A 20,607-nucleotide genomic window follows, 5' to 3' on the forward strand; every position below is an offset into this window, starting at 1 on the left:
TACTACAATGTGGTCTGTACGTCATACACAAGTAATGGAAGGGTGGATATTGAGTTCAATTGCAGAGAAACCAATCAAACTTTAGCCTGGCTGGTGTTTCAGTATCTATGAGAATGGTGAGCATTCTCGCACATTCCTGACTTAAGCCTGGTTGAGGTGGAGAAGCTTTGAGAGGTCAAGAGGTCCTTCTAGTCAATGGTGCCAGCCATGATGTTGAGAGTGATGGCACTGTTGGAGAAGTTGCAATTTGTTAATTCCCTTGTAGTTTGCTGATGCCGATATTAAGCTAACGCGTCTATAGTTAACCAAAAGAGAAAATGCTGGAAAATCTCAGCAGGTCTGGTAGCATCTGTAGGGAGAGAAAAGAGTTAACGTTTCGAGTCCAGGTGACCCTTTGTCATAGCTAAAAGGCTTAGAAAGTTGGAGATATGTATACTGTGGGGTGGGGGAATGAAAGATGAGTCATAGCCTGGGCAAGAGTCTATAGTTAACTGACTTTTCCATTTTCTTTTTGTTACAACATACTGTCATATACACATTGACTGATGGATCAGTAGCAGCCAAGTTTTAACAAGAATTACCTATGTCGTCTCCATTGCCCCCAAGTTTTGAGGGTAGCCGCCACCACCGGCCTCGTGGTATACCTCGTTGGAGGGAGCGGCAGCGGCGCCGTTACCAGCGCCTCCAGGCTCGTGCCCACACAGGACGCCACCTCCATCCTCTTCCATGCTGCCCCTTCCCTGTCCATTACCCACTTGCGCACCATCGCTGCGTTGGCAGCCCAATAGTACCCACAGAGGTTGGGCAACGCCAGCCCCCCCCCCTATCCCTGCCCCGTTCCAGGAACACCCTTCTCACCCTCGGAGTCCCATGCGCCCACGCAAATCCCGTAATACTCCAGTTGACCCTCCTAAAAAAGGCCTTCGGGATAAGGATGGGGAGGCACTGGAACAGGAACAAAAACTCAAAAACATTTCTAACTGTTTGCAGTCATTAAAAAGTGTCAACTGTTCGTAGTAAGTATTTGTAGCAAATAGCTATTTTGTTTTAGTTGGTTTTGTGATGAGTGGCAACATTGTACCATTGTCAGTTAAATAGAAAGTGGTTGTTCAGTTTGACCATTTACTGACATTTATATTATTTTTCACCCCCTCCCAAAGGTTGCTCAGACACTTGATAAAATTGTTGAGTTCATGGCTGGCACTCTGCTTGGTGTACAGCAGCAACAACTCTTGAAAGGGAAAAGCTTTTTGGAAGTCATAAAACAAGCATTGGAACCATTGACGAAAAAGGATTTAATAGAGGGCAAAGTGTCAAGTAGCAGCAGTGATGAGGAAGAAATGCACCACAAGTTGCAAGTCACAAAGCTGGGTCATGCTACGTTTAAAGGTGAGCCTGACACTCGCGTGCTCAGCTACTGACTTCTCACTGCTTTGGCAATTTCTAAACAAATTGTATCTAGGATTTGAAGTGCAGGGAACTCCCTTTGTGAAAGCATTCTATTTCCTTCAAGAAGAATGTTCTTCTGACAAGCATTGTGCACTGAGCTGAGTCTCCACTGGACATATTTCCTACTGTAAAATGGTGTGGATCTGCTGTACACATAATAATCTTTATTAGTGTCACAAGTAGGCTTACATTAACACTGCAATGAAGTTACAGTGAAAGTCGCCACATTCCAGCGCCTGTTTGGATACACAGAGGGAGAATTCAGAATGTCCAATTCACCTAACAAGCATGTCTTTTGGAACTTGGGGGAGGAGATCGGAGCACCTGGAGGAAACCCACGCAAATATGGGAAGACCATGTAGTCTCCGCAGACAGTGACCCAAGCCGGGAATCGAACCTGGGATCCTGGTGCTGTGAAGCAACAGTGCCAACCACTGTGCTACCGTGCCACCCACATTTAAGACTGCATTACAACATAAGAAATAGGAACAGTAGTAGGCCATACAGCCCTTAGAACCTGCTCTACCATTCAATAAGAACAATCCTGAACTTCAATATCAATTCCACTCCCCACCCCCTCCCCCACCCCGCAATCTGCATATCCCTTGGTACCCAAACATCTACTGATCTAAGTCTTCAATACACTCACCGACTAAGAGTCCACAGCTCTTTGAGGTATAGATTTCCAAAGATTCACAGTCCTCTGGGTGAACAATTTCCCCTCATCTCAGTCCTAAATGATTGACTCATAGAACATAGAACAGTACAGCACAGAACAGGCCCTTCGGCCCTCGATGTTGTGCCGAGCAATGATCACCCTACTCAAACCCACGTATCCACCCTATACCCGTAAACCAACAACCCCCCCCCCCCCCCCCCCCCCCCCCCCCCCCCCCCCAACCTTACTTTTTAGGACTCCTCATCCTGAGACTCTGACCCATAATCTTAGACTCTCCGATGGGAGAAAACAGTCTCTCAGCATCTAACCTGTCAAACCCCCCTAATTATTTTATATGTTTCATTGAGATCATCTCTCTGTGTTGGACATATGTATTCTCTCACATTTTGGTTTGCCTCTAGGATCAATAGACTTGGCTTACTGTGATACTTTGAACATGGACTTGAAGAAAAGTCTGGAGGGGTTGGTGCTTGGCAACTATCTTCACCTCATCTACCTGGTAACACCGTATAATATGGTTTCCCAGTGCACTCCGGATTGGATGGTCTATTTTAGGCAGGTATGGTATGAGGATTTGGTGTGGCACTCACAGTTACACAGCCATTCCATCCAAGTCAGCTTGCTCACCTCAGTACTTAACGTTTGCATTCATAAGGACAAAATTGAACAAAATGTCAGTGTGTCCTTTTAGTTAAATACCAGAAATGAGAGACCTGGATAAACTAGAGCTGTGTTTTCTGGAGCAGAGAAACTTAAAGGGGATCGAATAGAAATTTTGAGAACATAAATAGGGAATGTTTTTCACTGGTGAATTGGGAACAAGTGAGCTTTCTGTTAGGATTGGTACAGGTATAAAAGAAGAGTTTGTTCATGCAAAGTAATTTGAGAGCATAAACTGTTGCACTGCAAGTGACTACTGTGTCAAATCAATAGGATTTAAGAAGGAATTAGAGATAAATGCCAAGTAAAACATGAAAGATACAGAGAAGGATAATAAAATAGGATCCAAGTAAATAGCTACCTCATGTAGCTGGCACAGGCACAATTGTTTTTCTTCTATGCTAAAATACCACAATTTGACCGTATCACATCTTGCAGTATTACCATCCAAGAGAGTTCAGGAAAACCACAACGTAGTGCCCTTGTGACAGCTACCCCCTTATAATTTTTCAATGCTTGTACGTACATATTCCATGAAGATTATAGTTTGGATAACATGGTTGAAAAAGCAATTGACATAGTGTGGTATTTCTAAATGTTTCTGACTGAGCATTACTGTGTATAATGTCCTAGCTTGAAAGGAATTGGAAGTTACCGTTAAATGTTAGAATTTTGTAAAGCCTTGCTCGGGGCCCAATGAAAGAGGAGGAATTGTGTGCCATTTTGTTTTTTTCTAACTGTTTGATTCTCGCTGCATAAAAATACATAGAGAGCGCTGCACAGAAATATTTGACCCAAGCTACCTGTGTTCAACACATGAACAAATCACATTTACCCATCCTTTTTCCATGTAACTTCAACCACTTTTCCCATCATCTAGCTATCCAATCTAATCTTCAATACACAGTTCTGCCTTCACCCCTCATGGACTCATAGATGAAATATGAGCACCTGGGTGAGTGCTAAAGATGAACAGTACTTGAAAAAACCTCATAGCATCAACACCCTGATCCGCATGTTTTTATCGTGACATCCATCGATTTGACTGTTTACCATTCAGTAACCTACTCCTTTGTGCATGCTATTGAATGAAGAAGGGAACTTCTTTGGACAACCTGTGTGTAAGCTGGGAGCATACTGAAAAATTGTCTGTGGAGAATATTACTATATATGTGCACATTCAAATGTATGTGTGTATGGGGAGAGAGCCTCAAGATACTGATGATGACTGATGCTTTAGGATCAACCTGAACTAGTTACTCCAGTTCTACTTTAGAATGTGTCCATCTCCAAAAGTCCAAAATCCTGAACCAATAATATGACATTTAATATCACAGTGATACCACTCTCATGAACTACTTGTTATTTCACAAGAAGGAAGACCATCACCATCACGTTCCCCTTCAAATCACACACACCATCCTGACTTAAACACATATCGCTGTTCCTTCATCATCGCTGCGTTAATTTCCTAGAATTCTCTACCTTACTCCATGTAGCAACACTAAATAGATTTCAGTAATTCACAGAAAAAGCCCTACTTCAGGGGCCAACTAGGGGAGGCAGTAAATGCCTACTTGCCAAAAACTCCCACACCCCCAAAAACAATTTTTTTTAAAACAAGACTGAACTCATAAAAATTTCATTGGAAAGCTTTAAACATTATGGAGTAGCAATTACATTTGGCAATATTATATGAACACTTGACTCCCTTGTACCAGATCCCTCACACCCACAATAGCCTGTGCATATACTTCCAATTTTATTGAGGGATTCACTGCGTGTTCAAATTATAGAGGCAGTTATCAGTTCTTCTGATTCGTCGTTTATTTTATCTTTGATCCTGTGCAGTGCAGGGAATTATTTAATCTTGTGACAATATTACAGCAGTTTGCCGAAGAATGATTTCAATAAAATGTTTTATTACAATTTAGTTTCATCATTTGGATGTAGTTGAACAGAAGGTCTTTGCCATTGTGGGTGTACCCGAGAGCTTCCTTACAAAGAAGGCCTCTGGTCAAGCAGTCAGGAAGGTAAGAGTAAAATCTGCCCTCTCAAATGTATTAAAAGATGTTAATGTATTGGAAGATATTGGGCAGGAGTCTCCGACCCCCCGCCGGGCCGGAGAATCGCCGGGGGGGGCGGTGTGAACCCTGCCCCGACACCGGCTTCCGAATTCTCCGGCGCTGTTTTTTTGGCAGGGGCGGGAATCACTCCGTGCCAGTAGGGGACCGTTGGCAGTAGGCCCCCCCCCCCCCCCCCCCGGCGATTCTCCGCTCCGCGATGGGCCGAGCGGCCGCCCGTTTTCGGTCCAGTCACACCGGCGTAAATTATACAAGGTTCTTACTGGTGGGACCTGCCTCTGCGGGTGGCCTGCGGAGTCCTCGGGGGGGGGGGATTTGGCCCCGAGGGTGGCCTGGTCCACGATCGTGGCCCACCGGTCTGCGGGCGGGCCTGTGCCGTGGGGGCGCTCTTTCCCTTTGCGCCGGCCGCTGTTATGGCAGGTGCAGAGAAGAAACTCCCTGCGCATGTGCCGGAATCACGGCAGCAGTCCTGGGAACACGCTGGCACTCCTGCGCATGCGCCAACTCACGCCGGCCGGCAGAGGTCCTTCGGCGCTGGTTGGCGCGGCGCCAACCACTCCAGCGCTGGCCTAGCACCCGAAGGTGCAGAGGATTCCGCACCTTCTGGCCGGCCCGACACTGGAGTGGTTCACACCACTCTTTGGCGCCAGTACGGCCCGCCTGCCAGATACCGGAGAATCCCGCCCATTGTGCTTGCATCCAAGCAGGCTAATTGTTCACAGTTGGGAATACAGAGCCTTTATCCTTTGTGAATTCCTTACAAAAATCGATTTCCCAAAATTTGCGCTTTCTTAAAGCAAAGAAAGAAACATTAGAAAAGTTAAACTCTCCTTGCATTTATGCTTGTTTCAGATGCTCCAGCCTTAATACCACTTCAAGCCATTAAATAACTGCTCAATTAGGTTTTTGTAAGACATTAACCTTAGCTCAGTGGTAGCTCTCTCGCCTTTTTGTTGGAATGTTATAGTTTCAAGACCCAATCCAGAGACTTGAGTACACAATCTAATACTCCAGTGTACTTCTGGGGGATTGCTGCATTATAGGAAGTGCTGTCTTTGAGTTGAGACATTAAACCAAGGCACAGCCTGCTCTCTCAAGTGGATGACACTATTCAAAAGGAACATGGGGAATTATCCCAGATTGGCCTTTAACCACCATCGCTAAAATAGATTTTCTGGTCATATATCTAATTGTTGTTCATGGGAACTTGCTGTGCACAAATTGGCAACCATATTTCCTGACTTTATACAATTAGGTTGCCAATCCTCCAGCATTGGTCTGGGGTCTCCAGGAATTGAAGATCAATCTCCAGAATAGTGCTCTGTGCAGTCACAGAGAAAATTCATAAGAGCATTAAAAAGGATTTTAGATTTTCTTTAACAGAGATAAATATTGAAAATGGGGGGGGGGGGGGGGGGGCTTGGCTGACAGTTATGCATCATCCAATTGGGTAACTTGTCTTTTTGCTTTCCGGTTGCTGTAGGAAGGTAGTATGTCATAAGGGTAGATGTGTTGTAGTTCATAAAGTACTTGATTGGTTGTAAATCAGTACAGCCAATCAAGTACTTAGGACATTTTTCTCCATTAAAAGTTCTACATAAAATAAAGTTGCTATTGCAAAGTGCTTTAGAGTTTCCTTTGTGTCTTTTCATTTAAATGAATGGTTTAGATACAGCCTAAAGACACTTGGGGAAGGCATGTCATATGTCTATGTAACCTTACAATCTCAGCTAATTTCACAAATAAACCACTCCACTGTCATTAAAAGTTGTAAAACTTAATAATAATAATCTTTATTATTGTCACAAGTAGACTGCATTAACATGGTAATGAAGTTACTGAAAGTCCCCTCGTCGGCACACTCCAACGCCCGTTTGAGTACACTGAGGGAGAATTCAGAATGTCCAATTCACCTAACAAGCACGTCTTTTTTGACTTGTGGGAGGAAACCCTATGTCCTATGCTTCCTCTAGATACGCAGTTGCACAGTAACCCAGATGCTCCCACGCAGGCCATGTACAAGTCGGCCCCTTTACGCTGCATATATTTGTGGATGTACAAGAAATAGTCACGGCCTGCGTCCTGAAATAAATTGTATATGGAGTACAAAAAAGGAAATTTGAGGGGACATTGGGCGGATCTCCACTTCTATTTGGCTGACCAGATCTAGGTAGTGATAGATTGTGCTTGTTCAACTGGACGCCTACCCACCCCACACTGGCTGCAATACAGCAGGATCAGTTTCAATCTGTTTTTATCGTGGTTTTGACATAATTTCTTCATCTTCAGGGGTGTCAGTACCCATCCTATGTGATTTGATAGGCTAAAATGAGAGTTTGTCACTATTTTCTTATGCAATTGGGCTGCTTTGGCAGCTAGTCCATTTCACAAAACCCAACTGTGAGGGACAAGCCTGTGGCTTCTAATGCAAGAAGGGTCTCAAAACAGCTTTGGAAAAGGATGTGTACTTCAGTTGCAGGCGATGACTTTTATCATCAAAAGCCATTAATTTGTCTGATAGTCTGCACGGGGCAGCACGGTAGCACAGTGGTTAGCACTGTTGCCTCACAGCGCCAGGGACCCGGGTTCGATTCCCGCTTGGGTCGCTGTCTGTTCGGAGTCTGCACGTTCTCCCCGTGTCTGCGTGCGTTTCCTCTCACAAGTCAAAAAAGACATGCTTCTTAGGTGAATTGGACATTCTGAATTCTCCCTCAGTGTACCTGAACGGGCGTCGGAGTGTGGCGACTTGAGGATTTTCAGTAACTTCATTACTGTAATGTAAGTCTACTTGTGACAATAATAAAGATTATTATTAGTTTTACAACTTTTAGTGTCAGTGGAGTGGTTTATTTGTGCAATTAGCTGAGATTATACGGTTACATAGAATTTAAAGCACAGAAATAGGCCATTCTTCCTGGTATTTATGCTTCATAAAAGTCTCCTCTCGCCCTTTTATTTGGCTGACCAGATCTTCATCAAACCCTATCAGCATAACGTTCTACTCCCTTTTCTACTCATGGATCTATCTATTTTCCCCTTAAAGGCAGCCCCTTATTTGCCTTAACCACTCCAATTGGTTGATAGTTCCACATTCTATCTGTCCTATTAGATAGGAAGCACAAATTTCCAGGTTTTTTTTTTGCTACTTTGGATAAGAATTCAGAGAAAGCAAAACGAAACAGTGTTCATGCAATCAGAAAACTTAAGATTTATTATTAATAGTTTCCCTAATAATCAGTGGAAAAGTCCATGCTGCCTGATACCATTTTATAGTGTTACAGTAAATGGCATATTATGGAAAGAAATGCATATGAAAGACCTCATGGCACTCTGAAAATAATGTGCCCTCCCGGTGATGTGGCCAGCATTTTAGCTCACAACTAACACGGCAGCACATTAACTTGTCATTTATCTGATTGCTGGAACGGGACCCAACTGTGCACAGATATGTAATGACAATGATTATATGTCAAAAATAATTCCTCAGACGTGAAACGATTTAGGGGGATGTGGAAGCTCCATATTAAATGTAGTTCTTCCATTCTTAAGCAGGGCTTGCTACAGAACGTGGTTTCTCCTTTATTCAAATTCTGATTTGTACTGTGAGAAACATATGGGTCGGAATTCTCTGGCCATTCGCTGGTGGTGGGATACTTTGGTCCCACCGACAGCGCACCCCCGCCCACAGGTTTCCCGGCAGCGTGGGGTGGCTTAAATGGAAATTCAATTGTCCGGTGGAAGTAGAGAATCCCACCCCAGTGATCAGTGCGCCACCTCCCGCCGCTGGGAAACACACGGCTGGGGAGCTGGAGAATCCCGCCATCGGTCTCCAGCCCTAACTTTTATTGGCTTGGAATTACATCTGAACGACCGCACAAGTTCAGGGAGATTAAGAGGAAAATTGCAATGCTTTCAATTGGCAATCAACCAACAACAGGCTGCAGGAATTCACCTTCGAAAGACAAAGAATTATTGAGATTTTTGTAACACTTGAAAACTAGGGTAAGCTGTAATACACCTATTGCAGTTCTGTTTTGTTAAACAGGTAAAATTCACCCCAATGAAAATAATATAAGACCCTCAATTTTAGTTATGATCAGGATACACCTGTTGCATAACTTGAGATTTTATGGACCCAGTGCAGAATAATATTCAAACATTGAAAGTTTCCTGTGGAAAGGTTGGATGGGGTAACAACACTGACAGGTTAAATATCCTTTTCTTTAAATATTTTTATTGAAGCATTTATATATACGCATCAAACACAACCATACCAAAAAGAAAGCAAACAGGAATACAAATAAATAAATATCTAACACTCTACCATCCCTCCTCCCTGCCGGTTAAATATTCTTAAGGACAATACTTAGGATGATGCATATAATTAATGCTAAAGTCAAAGGCCCACTAGTATCAGGAGGTCTGTCCCGAAGCACATGTAAGGTCAATAATCACAGCATTGAGCTAAACATTTTATTCTTATGTTTTCTTATAATTGAGAAAGAAAGCACAAATAAATATCCTGCAGTGTTGCTCAATGGAGTATCAGGCTTAGACCAGGCTGTAGTTTTTAGTTAAACTTTCAGCTCAAACTTGCATTTGAATATTTCGCAGTTGGTTCAGGTGACTTAAATAGTCCGCTTTTGGTGTGAACCCTATTCGCTTTTCTCATTGTGCAATGTGATTCTTGCATCTAATTCATCTCTTTTCTGCAGTTACCTCTGGTGTCTCCCAGAGAAAAATCTTTTGTCCCCCATATATTTAAAATCTACACATTTCCCCTCAGCGACATCAACTGAGCTGTCGATACCCAGCCTTACCTCATCACCATCTCTCAGGATCCACCCCCCCACGCCCGATGTCTCAAAATTATCAGATTGCTTGTCCAACTTCCAGTGTAGGATGAGCAAAAATCTCGTACAATTAAATATTGCAAAGACTGAAACCATTGTTAACAGTCTGAACCACCATAAGACATAGGAGCAGAAGGCGGCCACTGGACCAATCGCACCTGCTCCACCATTCAATGAGATCATGACTGATCTGATATAATCCTCAACGCCACTTTCCCACCTTATTCCCATAATCCTTTATTTCCTTGCTGATTAAAAATCCGTCTATCTCAGCCTTGAACATACTTTTTAAAAATAAATTTAGTGTACCCCATTCATTTTTTCCAATTAAGGGGCAATTTAGCGTGGCCAACCTACCCTGTGCATCTTTTGGTCTGTGGGGCCGAAACCCACGCAGACAAGGGGAGTATGTGCAAACTCCACACGGACAATGACCCAGAGCTGGGATCGAACCTGGGACCTCAGCACTGTGAGGCAGGAATGTTTTTTTTATTACAGTCTCACAAACACTTTCACACAAAATCATGAGGCAGCAATGCTAACCACTGTGCCACTGTGCTGTTCAGCCTTGAACATACTTAACGGCCCAGTCTCTACAGCTCTGCGGTGAAGAATTCCACAGATTCACTACCCTCTGAGAGAAGAAATCCCTCCTCATCTCTGTCTTAAATGGGCAACTCTTTACTCAGATTATTCCCTCTGGTCCTAGATTCTCCTGCAATAGGAAATATCCTCTCAGCACCTACCCTGTCAAACCCCTTGAGAATCCAATGAGCAGGGTTCTCCGTCGGCCGACAGAATCGCAAAACGTGATTGGGCGGAGAATCGTTTTTGGCGCTGAAATTTATGGCAGGTGCTGGTTTCACACCAAAACACAATTCTCCTGTGCCTCGACAGCATTCCACTCCGCTCATACAGTAAACGGCGTTGGCATACCATTAGCGGGCCTGACCCGGCATTTTCCAGGGCCTCCATCCAGGCACGGACCGCCATTGCCGCAGCCTGCAAGGCAGCAATCTTGCTGCATACCCCAATGACCATCCACCTTGGCCCCTGGTTCTGCAGAGTGAAGCCAACTGTATGGGTGCCCTGCACCCCCACCCTCCACTCCAGTATCCCTACACCCTCCACTCCAGTATCCCTACACCCTCCACTCCAGTATCCCTACACCCTCCACTCCAGTATCCCTACACCCTCCACTCCAGTATCCCTACACTCTACCCATACCACCTAACCGGCACGGCCCACCAAAAGGCAAAGCCCACAGTAGTCCCTGCTGGGGACGCCGAGTGAGGGCCGTGGAATGTACCACTGGCAAGGACCTCACCAGTTGACTGTACCTTCGGCACCAGGTACAGGCGCCAGGGCCAGAGGCCCCCACGGTGCCGGGCACCAAGGCCAGGGTGTGGAAAGAAGGGGGTCATGCAGGGGCAAAGTCTGCAGTGCCAACCGGGGCCACCATTTAGCCTAGCAGACCTGGTTAGGCACGGGGATACACACTATGCTAGCATATTGATCTTTTACTCCCTGCAGACAATGGATATTGGAATACAACCAGCAATGGGGGCCTTCCTCCTAGTCACCGCAGTCCTGGAGGATGCACTGTGGATGTAAGACCTGGAGCTGCTTGAGGAAGAGGACGTTGCAGCAGCGGTCTGTGCTCCATAGGAACAGGAGGCAGCTGCTGAGGATGGAGAGCCGGCCACCCAACAGGCCGAGAAGGAGGAGGTGCTGCATGAGGCCTTGTGTGCACCAGCAGCACCTGCCATTCGAGGGCCATCAGATGCACATCATGCATGTCTGCACCCGATACCCGGCAGTGTGCATGGCGCCATCATCCTGGCACACTCGACGATTCCTGACATGTTTGAGATGCCCCCCCGCCGGCAGGGGGTTTGGCTCCTGGGCATCAGGGGTTATCAACTGCGGTCATGGCTGATGACACCTATCCGGAGGCCACAGATCGACGCGGAGACCCGCTACAACGATGCCCATGCAGCGACGCGGGCCGTGATAGAGCGGTGCTTCGCCGTCCTGAAGACACGGTTCAGGTGCCTGGACCATTCTGGAGGGGCCCTCCAGTATGATGTTGGGAGGGTCACCCACAGCGTGATGGCCTGCTCTGTCTTCCACAACATTGCGCAGCAGAGGGTGACATTCTGCAGGAGGTGAATGAATGCCAGTCCTCGTCTGGCGAAGAGGGTGCAAGGGAGGGTGAGGATGCAGGACATGGAGCCCAGGCAGGCACGGGGGAACCGCACACCGTGTGCGCCAGGGCCAATGTGCACAGGATTCTCTGATCAGCTCCAGGTTCACCAACTAAGGGGGGGGGGGGGGGGGGGGGGGGGGGGGGGACTGGCCAGGGGCACAGATACCACATCCTAACCCCACCCGTTGCCTGCAACTCCCTCCGTGAATCACACCTGTTGCACTACGGGGTCTGGGCTAGGGTTGCCAGCCAGCAACAGCGGCTTTGGTCCATGGGATGGAGGATGATGACAATCCGCCCTTTGTAGAGCTCTGGTGCTCCTGTCCACAGTAGCACTTCTTACCGTTCATCTGGGTGATCCCTGCATGCGAGCAGGCCATTCCTTCACACAGTACCATCGATTCCCTCGGCTGGCAGATGTGGGTATGGGGCGGGGGACACCTGAGCACTGGCAGAACTGCGGTCCCAGAGCCAAGCCCACCCTCAGCGTCCATCAATTCCTCCCACCCTTGCCCTCTCTCCAGCCATCCCAGACCACTGCTAACACCCTTCTGACAGAGCATTGAAGCAGGATGTAACATTGTGCACAGGCATTTAATGTGAACAAATATCTACAGATCCGTGCCCTCGCCCCTATCACAAAACTGTGCCCTGCACCCGTGCCAATTTAACTGGTATCTACTTTTCTGGCCTTACGAGCTCTAACCCTACATCTATGTGGATCCCCAGACAGTTCCAGGAGTGGTGGCACCCTGCTGTGAATCCTGTCCTTCGACCTGGGTCCCCTTTGACAGCTGTCTTCTGGGGCAACGGACCTGGATGGGCCTGGCTGTTGCTTGGGTGTCCCAGGTTGTGTGGTGCCGCCCTGTTGTGCCCACTGGCCACCAGATGCGCCAGGGGCAGGAGGAGGGTGGTGGTGACCGAGGTGCTGTGGTGTTCCAGCATCTCCCCTGTGGGAGTCACCGGCACAGGCCCCATCACCTCCTCCCTCCGGGTGCCTGATGATTCCCAGGTTACTCCATGGGATGGGGGTGCGAGTGGAGCTAAGCCCTGAGTCTCCCCTGCCACTTGGCACTGCCATTCTTGGAGGCCCTTGCAGTCTCGACCCGGGTCTGCATTCTTATGGCCATGGAGCACAGAGAGTGGACCACCTCCGTCCGGGACTGTGCCACATCACGCTGCGATTGTGACACCGCTTTCTGGGTCTGTTCTACATCAGCCAGTGACTGCGCCAGCTCCTTCTGGGACTGGGCCAACTCCCTCTGTGTCTGTGCCACGTTGGCCAGCGCCTGGCCAATGCCGCCGATGTTCTCAGCCATGGCCCGCTGTGACTGGGCCATGCTCAGGAGCGCTGCTGCAATATCCAGGTGGCTCTGACACATGGCTGCCTGTGAGAGGGCAGCCCTGTCCTGGCCTCGGCCACCACCTGTACAGATTGCCACAGGCCTTGGACATCCTGATCCATGGCCGAACCGCCGCCCCCAAGCCTCCACCACGGGCACCACCCATGGTCCTGCACGGGGTTGGACTCCTCCACTTGCGCCTGCAGGTGCTGGATGCTTGTCGACAACCCCTCATGTAATCCCTGGCTCCTCAACAATCGATGGAACTGTCTGTTCCAGAAGCCTGAAAGCTGTCTGAACGGCAGTTAGTCCCTGGGATCAGCCTGCCCTCCAACCGTCCAACTCCTCGGGAGTTCCTACCTCCACCTGTTGGACCGGAGCTTTTGTGTGGTGAGCAGCAGGAAGTGCCCCTGGAGCCTCTTCACTAAAGTGCCCAACCGAGGTGAGTGTCCTGGAATGGTGGAGGATGTTGGAGACAGCTGTGACAGGAAATCTGTGTCAGCGTCAGACTCGAGCTCTGGGATGTCCTGGGTCTTGTATATATGGCTCCCACCTGTGTCAGTATTCTCATCGCTGCTCGGCACCCGGGGCTGTGGCTGTGGTGGAGGTGGGGGACACCAAAAGGGCCCGCCCCATCATCAGCAGGTCCTGCAAGATAGAAGACAAGATCCATGATTAGACCTGGGGTGGGGGTATTGGAGGTGGTACGGGCGAAGGTGGTGTGGGGGTGAAGGTGGTGTGCGGTGTGGGGGGGGGGGGGGGGGCGGGTGGTATATGTGCCACGGAGAACCGCAACTCAGCGGTGTCTCACTTCCTCGCCAGAGTCCAATCTCCACCCCGGCAACTGCCCTGTCCTCTGGCTTGCCGACCACGTCTAGGTGTGGGTCCGCCGGTCCCCCTCCAGTCTTCTCTCGCTCCTGGCAGTTATGGGCTGCTTTCTCCTGAGAGGGGAGGGCGACAGAAAACTTGGCAATAGTGCATTCAATTTCCTCGTCCAAGTCATTAATATATATTGTAAATAATTGTGGCCCCATCATGAATCCCTGTGGCACTCGACAAGTTACAGGTTGATATCGTGAAAATGCCTCTCTTATCCTAACTCTCTGTCTTCTATCAGTTAACCAATTTTCTAACCATGCTAATATACTGCCCTCAACACCATGGGTTCTGAACTGATTAAGTAGCATTTTGTGTGGTATTTTATCGAACATTTTTTGAAATCCAGGTTTATTACATCTACTGGTTTCCCTTAATCTATCATGCTCGTTACCAGCTCAAAAAATTCTAACAAGGTCTGTTCCATTGTCATTGCCTCCAACAGTCCCCCTTGATAACTGTTTGAGGCTTAACCAGGCCTTTTGCAACCTTGGTATCATAAGGTCATAAGAGGACAGAGTGGACGGTAAGGGAGGTGGTGTAGCTCTGTTATTTAAGGATGATATCCGGGCAATAGTTAGGGATGATATCGGTGCTATGGAGGATAAGGTTGAATCTATTTGAGTGGAAATCAGGAATAGTAAGGCGAAAAAGACACTGATAGGAGTAGTCTATCGGCCACCAAATAGTAACGTTATGGTGGAGCAGACAATAAACAAAGAGTTAACTGATGCATGTAGAAATGGTACAGCAGTTATCATGGGGGATTTTAATCTACATGTCGATTGGTTTAACCAGGTCGGTCAAGGCAACTTTGAGGAGGAGTTTATAGAATGTATCCGCGATAGTTTCCTAGAACAGTATGTAATGGAACCTGCGAGGGAACAAGCGGTCCTAGATCTTGTCCTGTGTAATGAGACATGATTGATTCATGATCTCATAGTTAGGGATCCTCTCGGAAGGAGCGATCACAATATGGTGGAATTTAAAATACAGATGGAGGGTGAGAAGGTAAAATCAAATACCAGTGTTTTGTGTTTAAACAAAGGAGATTACAATGGGATGAGAGAAGAACTAGCTAAGGTAGACTGGGAGCAAAGACTTTATGGTGGAATAGTTGAGGAACAGTGGAGAACCTTCCAAGCGATTTTTCACAGTGCTCAGCAACGGTTTATATCCACAAAAAGGAAGGACGGTAGAAAGAGGGAAAATCGACCGTGGATATCTAAGGAGATAAGGGAGAGTATCAAATTGAAGGAAAGAGCATACAAAGTGGCAAAGATTGGTGGGAGACTAGAGGACTGGGAAATATTTAAGTGGCAACAGAAAGTTACTAAAAAAGCTATAAAGAAGAGTCAGATAGAGTATGAGAGTAAACTTGCTCAGAATATAAAAGCAGACAGCAAACATTTTTACAAATATATAAAACAAAAAAGAGTGGCTAAGGTAAATATTGGTCCTTTATGGGATGAGAAGGGAGTTTTAATAATGGGAAATGAGGAAATGGCTGAGGAACTGAACAGGTTTTTTGGGTCGGTCTTCACAGTGGAAGACACAAATAACATGCCAGTGACTGATAGAAATGAGGTTATGACAGGTGATGACCTTGAGAGGATTGTTATCACTAAGGAGGGAGTGATGGGCAAGCTAATGGGGCTAAAGGTAGACAAGTCTCCTGGCCCTGATGGAATGCATCCCAGAGTGCTAAAAGAGATGGCTAGGGAAATTGCAGATGCACGAGTGCTAATTTACCAAAATTCACTAGACTCTGGGGTGGTCCCGGTTGATTGGAAATTAGCAAACGTGACACCACTGTTTAAAAAAGAAGGTAGGCAGAGAGCAGGAAATTATAGGCCAGTGAGCTTAACTTCGGTAGTAGGGAAGATGCTGGAATCTATCATCAAGGAAGAAATAGCGAGGCATCTGGATAGAAATTGTCCCATTGGGCAGACGCAGCATGGGTTCATAAAGGGCAGGTCATGCCTAACTAATTTAGTGGAATTTTTTGAGGACATCACCAGTGCAGTGGATAACGGGGAGCCAATGGATGTGGTATATCTGGATTTCCAGAAAGCTTTTGACAAGGTGCCACACAAAAGGCTGCTGCATAAGATAAAGATGCATGGCATTAAGGGTAAAGTAGTAGCATGGATAGAGGATTGGTTAATTAATAGAAAGCAAAGAGTGGGGATTAATGGGTGCTTCTCTGGTTGGCAATCAGTAGATAGTGGTGTCCCTCAGGGATCCATGTTGGGCCCACAATTGTTCACAATCTACATAGATGATTTGGAGTTGGGGACCAAGGGCAATGTGTCCAAGTTTGCAGATGACACTAAGATGAGTGGTAAAGCGAAAAGTGCAGAGGATACTGGAAGTCTGCAGAGGGATTTGGATAGGTTAAGTGAATGGGCTAGGGTCTGGCAGATGGAATACAATGTTGACAAATGTGAGGTTATCCATTTTGGTAGGAATAGCAGCAAACGGGATTATTATTTAAACAATAAAATATTAAAGCATGCTGCTGTGCAGAGAGACCTGGGTGTGCTCGTGCATGAGTCACAGAAAGTTGGTTTACAGGTGCAACAGGTGATTAAGAAGGCAAATGGAATTTTGTCCTTCATTGCTGGAGGGATGGAGTTTAAGACTAGGGAGGTTATGCTGCAATTGTATACGGTGTTAGTGAGGCCACACCTGGAGTATTGTGTTCAGTTTTGGTCTCCTTACTTGAGAAAGGACGTACTGGCACTGGAGGGTGTGCAGAGGAGATTCACGAGGTTAATCCCAGAGCTGAAGGGGTTGGATTACGAGGAGAGGTTGAGTAGACTGGGACTGTACTCGTTGGAATTTGGAAGGATGAGGGGGGATCTTATCGAAACATTTAAAATTATGAAGGGAATAGATAGGATAGATGCGGGCAGGTTGTTTCCACTGCGGGTGAAAGCAGAACTAGGGGGCATAGCCTCAAACTAAGGGGAAGTAGATTTAGGACTGAGTTTAGGAGGAACTTCTTAACCCAAAGGGTTGTGAATCTATGGAATTCCTTGCCCAGTGAAGCAGTTGAGGCTCCTTCATTACATGTTTTTAAGGTAAAGATAGATAGTTTTTTGAAGAATAAAGGGATTAAGGGTTATGGTGTTCGGGCCGGAAAGTGGAGCTGAGTCCACAAAAGATCAGCCATGATCTCATTGAATGGCGGAGCAGGCTCGAGGGGCCAGATGGCCTACTCCTGCTCCTAGTTCTTATGTTCTTATGTAATCTGCTTGAATTTCTGCTAATGTGGTTTCAAGTCACATTTATAGTGCCTTTGTGAAACGCCTTGGAGCATTTTATCATGTTGAAGGCGCTATATAAATACAAACTGTTGTTGTCTCTTTTTACCTTGTCACTGTCTATGTATATTAATAAACTTATTTCAGGGGTTTATAGTTGCTGACATATCCCATTCAGGAGCAGGAAAGCATCTCTACAGACTATCACTGGAATATTATTGCTGAAGGGTACAAATTGTTGTATCAGTTGTAAGTATTCTGCTGTATCTTTCTTCCTGTAGACTGTGGATGGATTTGTCGTAGCCCGGTTCTACCTATCGTTGGTGTTATACTCCCTTTTCAAAGAGATGAACACGTGGGCTGTAGCGCAGAAGTTCAACATGTCTCGTGGCTTTATGCAAAATCTTCTGAATTCAGCAGCAGCGTTCTCCTCTAGTGTGCTGCATTTCTGTGAGGTATTTGTAAAACCTTCAATTAAATTTATTTCTTTCTGTAATTGAAAAACCTTTATAATGAGCTGATGTACATTGACAAACTTCATGACAGAAGTTTCAAAAACCTGTAAATAGTGAAATAACTAGCAAATAGCTTTTAAACTCCCAGATTTTTGAGCAACTTTGTGAACCTACTCAAAAAGAGACTTGGACATCATATAATCTGCACTATTTTCTATGTTGTGTTTGAACACTACCTGTACTTTTTCCTCTACAAGTCCTTGTTGGAAAGAACTACATTAGGTTTGGAATTTTATTTTTCAATCTGCAGATCAGCCACAATCTAATTTTTTTAAATTATTTTTTAAAAATTTCCAATTAAGGGGCAATTTAGCCTGGCTAATCCACCTACCCGGCGCATCTTTGGGCTGTAAGGGTGAGACCCACACAGACACGGGGAGAATGTGCAAACTCCACACGGCCAGTAACCCAGGGCCGGGATCGAATCCGGGTCCTCGGCGCTGTAAGGCAGCAGTGACAGAACATGTTTGAGAGGCAATAGCCTAAACCTGTTTTTAGGAAAGAGTTAATGTTCCCTAGTACTTAAGTTAGAATTGAGGTTTTAATTGTTTAATAAATTGCATTTACTGTTTAACAGACAGCACCAAATATAAAGGGATTACAGGTGGCACTTTTTTGTGGAAAAGTGATTACTGAACACAATAAACCTGGGTTGAAGAAGTCACGACGTACTTCCTCGTTCTTATTATAGAGTTACCATTGGGACTTAACACCTGTTTCTATGTTTTAAGAAAAATAATGTAAGGAACTTGCTATAACATATCTTTGCTATGATGTGCTTCAAAAGCATCATTGTTGAGATTATCATGGGCCAGGGTTTAGAGAACACCAAAGTATATCATGGAGTTCACCTAACCTAAAACTGTTAATAGATTTTGGTTATGAGGCGCACAAGGGCTCACTTTCCAGGTGTGATGCAACAGAGATATTAAGTATTTTTAAACAAAACAATGTTTATTCTATGAATCCAGTTAACATTTTATAAACACACAGTTAGCACCTTATCAATTACCAACACAGATACCCCCCCCCCCCATCCCAAAGACACAGTACTCTATAGATAACCCTTAATAACTTTCCTTTTTTAAAATATAAATTTAGAGTACCCAATTCATTTTTTCCAATTAAGGGGGCAATTTAGCGTGGCCAATCCACCTAGCCTGCACATCTTTGGGTTGTGGGGGCAAAACCTACGCAAACACGGGGAGAATGTGCAAACTCCACACGGACAGTGACCCACAGCCGGGATTGAACCTGAGACCTCGGCGCCGTGAGGCTGCAGGGCTAACTCACTGCACCACCGTGCTGCCCTCTTAATAACTTTCCTAACAACATCCATAAGCCAAACACCCTTTTTTCCTACAAAACAATAAGTTTGCATTCCTTACAGCAACAGGTATTACTGTGAAGTTATCACGTGGTGTGGAGACATTCTTTAGCATGCAGAGAGAGAGACCAAAATACACCTTGGTTTGAATGCAACTCCCTGACTGAAAAAAAAGCTTAAAAAAAACTCAGAGCCACAAAGCAGCTTCCAGCTCAAAACGAAAGTAAAAGACAGAATCACAGCCCAGCTCCACCCACACAGTGACATCACTGCAGCCATTTGATAAAACAGCCTAAGGGACCCTCACATGACAAGATATTAAGTTCATCAATTGAACAATAGCTTGCATTTTTATACCACTTTTTAATATCGCAAAAGGGTGCTTAACTCTGACATTATCAATAAAAAACACATTTGACACAGGACCACAGAGGGAGAAATCAAGACAGGTGATCAAACACTTGGACAAACAGGTAGGCATTAAAGGAGGAGAGGGAGATGCAGGAGGGAAATCTACATCTTAGGGCTAAGGCAGCTGAAAACACCAGGTGGACTGATTAAAATTGGGTGTGTGCAATAGCCCAGAGTTAAATGGCCGCACATCACTTGGAGGGTTGTGGGACTGGAGGAGATCACAGAGATAGGAAGGGGAGAGATCATGGAGGGATTTAAAACAAGCACAAGTATTTTAAACTTGAGGTGCTGTTGGGAGGCAAGCAGATGGATGCGAGTTAAATACGCATAGCAGAGTATTGGGTGAGCACAAGTTTATATCGGATGAAAGATGGGAGGGTGGCCAGGAGAAGATTGGAATAGTCAATTCTAGAGGTAACAAGCATAGATGCGGGTTTCACCAGTGGATAAAAGCATTTAACAAAGGGGTTTTTGGTTCATGTCATTTATGTGTATATACATAGGTATAAAGTGTTTCTTCTTGAACTAAGATTGATTTCTATGTTGTTTTATTGCCTACAGGAATTAGAGGAGTTCTGGGCATACCAGGCCCTCTTTCAAGATCTCACTCACAAACTGTCATACTGTGTGAAACCAGAACTTGTTTCTCTTATGGAAGTATCAGGCGTCCTGGAGGTTTGTAAATCCGCATTATTCTTTTTATAAAATGCTGCAGTTATAAGACAACGGTGATGTTTGCTCGGCAAATTAAGTATCTGGCATATTTGTTGATAAGGTATTTGTGTTTTGACAAAGAAAAAGCTTGGAGACATTGGGCTTAATCTGCCTTGTCAAGTGAAAATTGGAAGTATTAAATAGGTGGTTTGAAGGAGAGAGGAATATTATATAGTAGGTAACTTTCCACACTGTTGGACATGGATTCCAAAACC

At 45.7% G+C, this 20,607-nt stretch overlaps 1 protein-coding gene across 1 annotated transcript in view; it reads left to right on the forward strand.

Annotated features, from left to right (window-relative positions):
* helq (helicase, POLQ like) overlaps positions 1-20,607 on the forward strand; it is a 76,057-nt gene that overhangs the window by 49,811 nt on the left and 5,639 nt on the right. The window contains 5 exon segments of the mRNA XM_038792627.1: positions 1,161-1,389; positions 2,530-2,687; positions 4,723-4,821; positions 17,704-17,877; positions 20,240-20,353. Of these exon segments, the coding sequence (XP_038648555.1) occupies positions 1,161-1,389; positions 2,530-2,687; positions 4,723-4,821; positions 17,704-17,877; positions 20,240-20,353 (774 nt within the window).

This window comes from Scyliorhinus canicula, chromosome 3 (assembly GCF_902713615.1).
Source record: "Scyliorhinus canicula chromosome 3, sScyCan1.1, whole genome shotgun sequence".
NCBI lineage: Eukaryota > Metazoa > Chordata > Chondrichthyes > Carcharhiniformes > Scyliorhinidae > Scyliorhinus > Scyliorhinus canicula.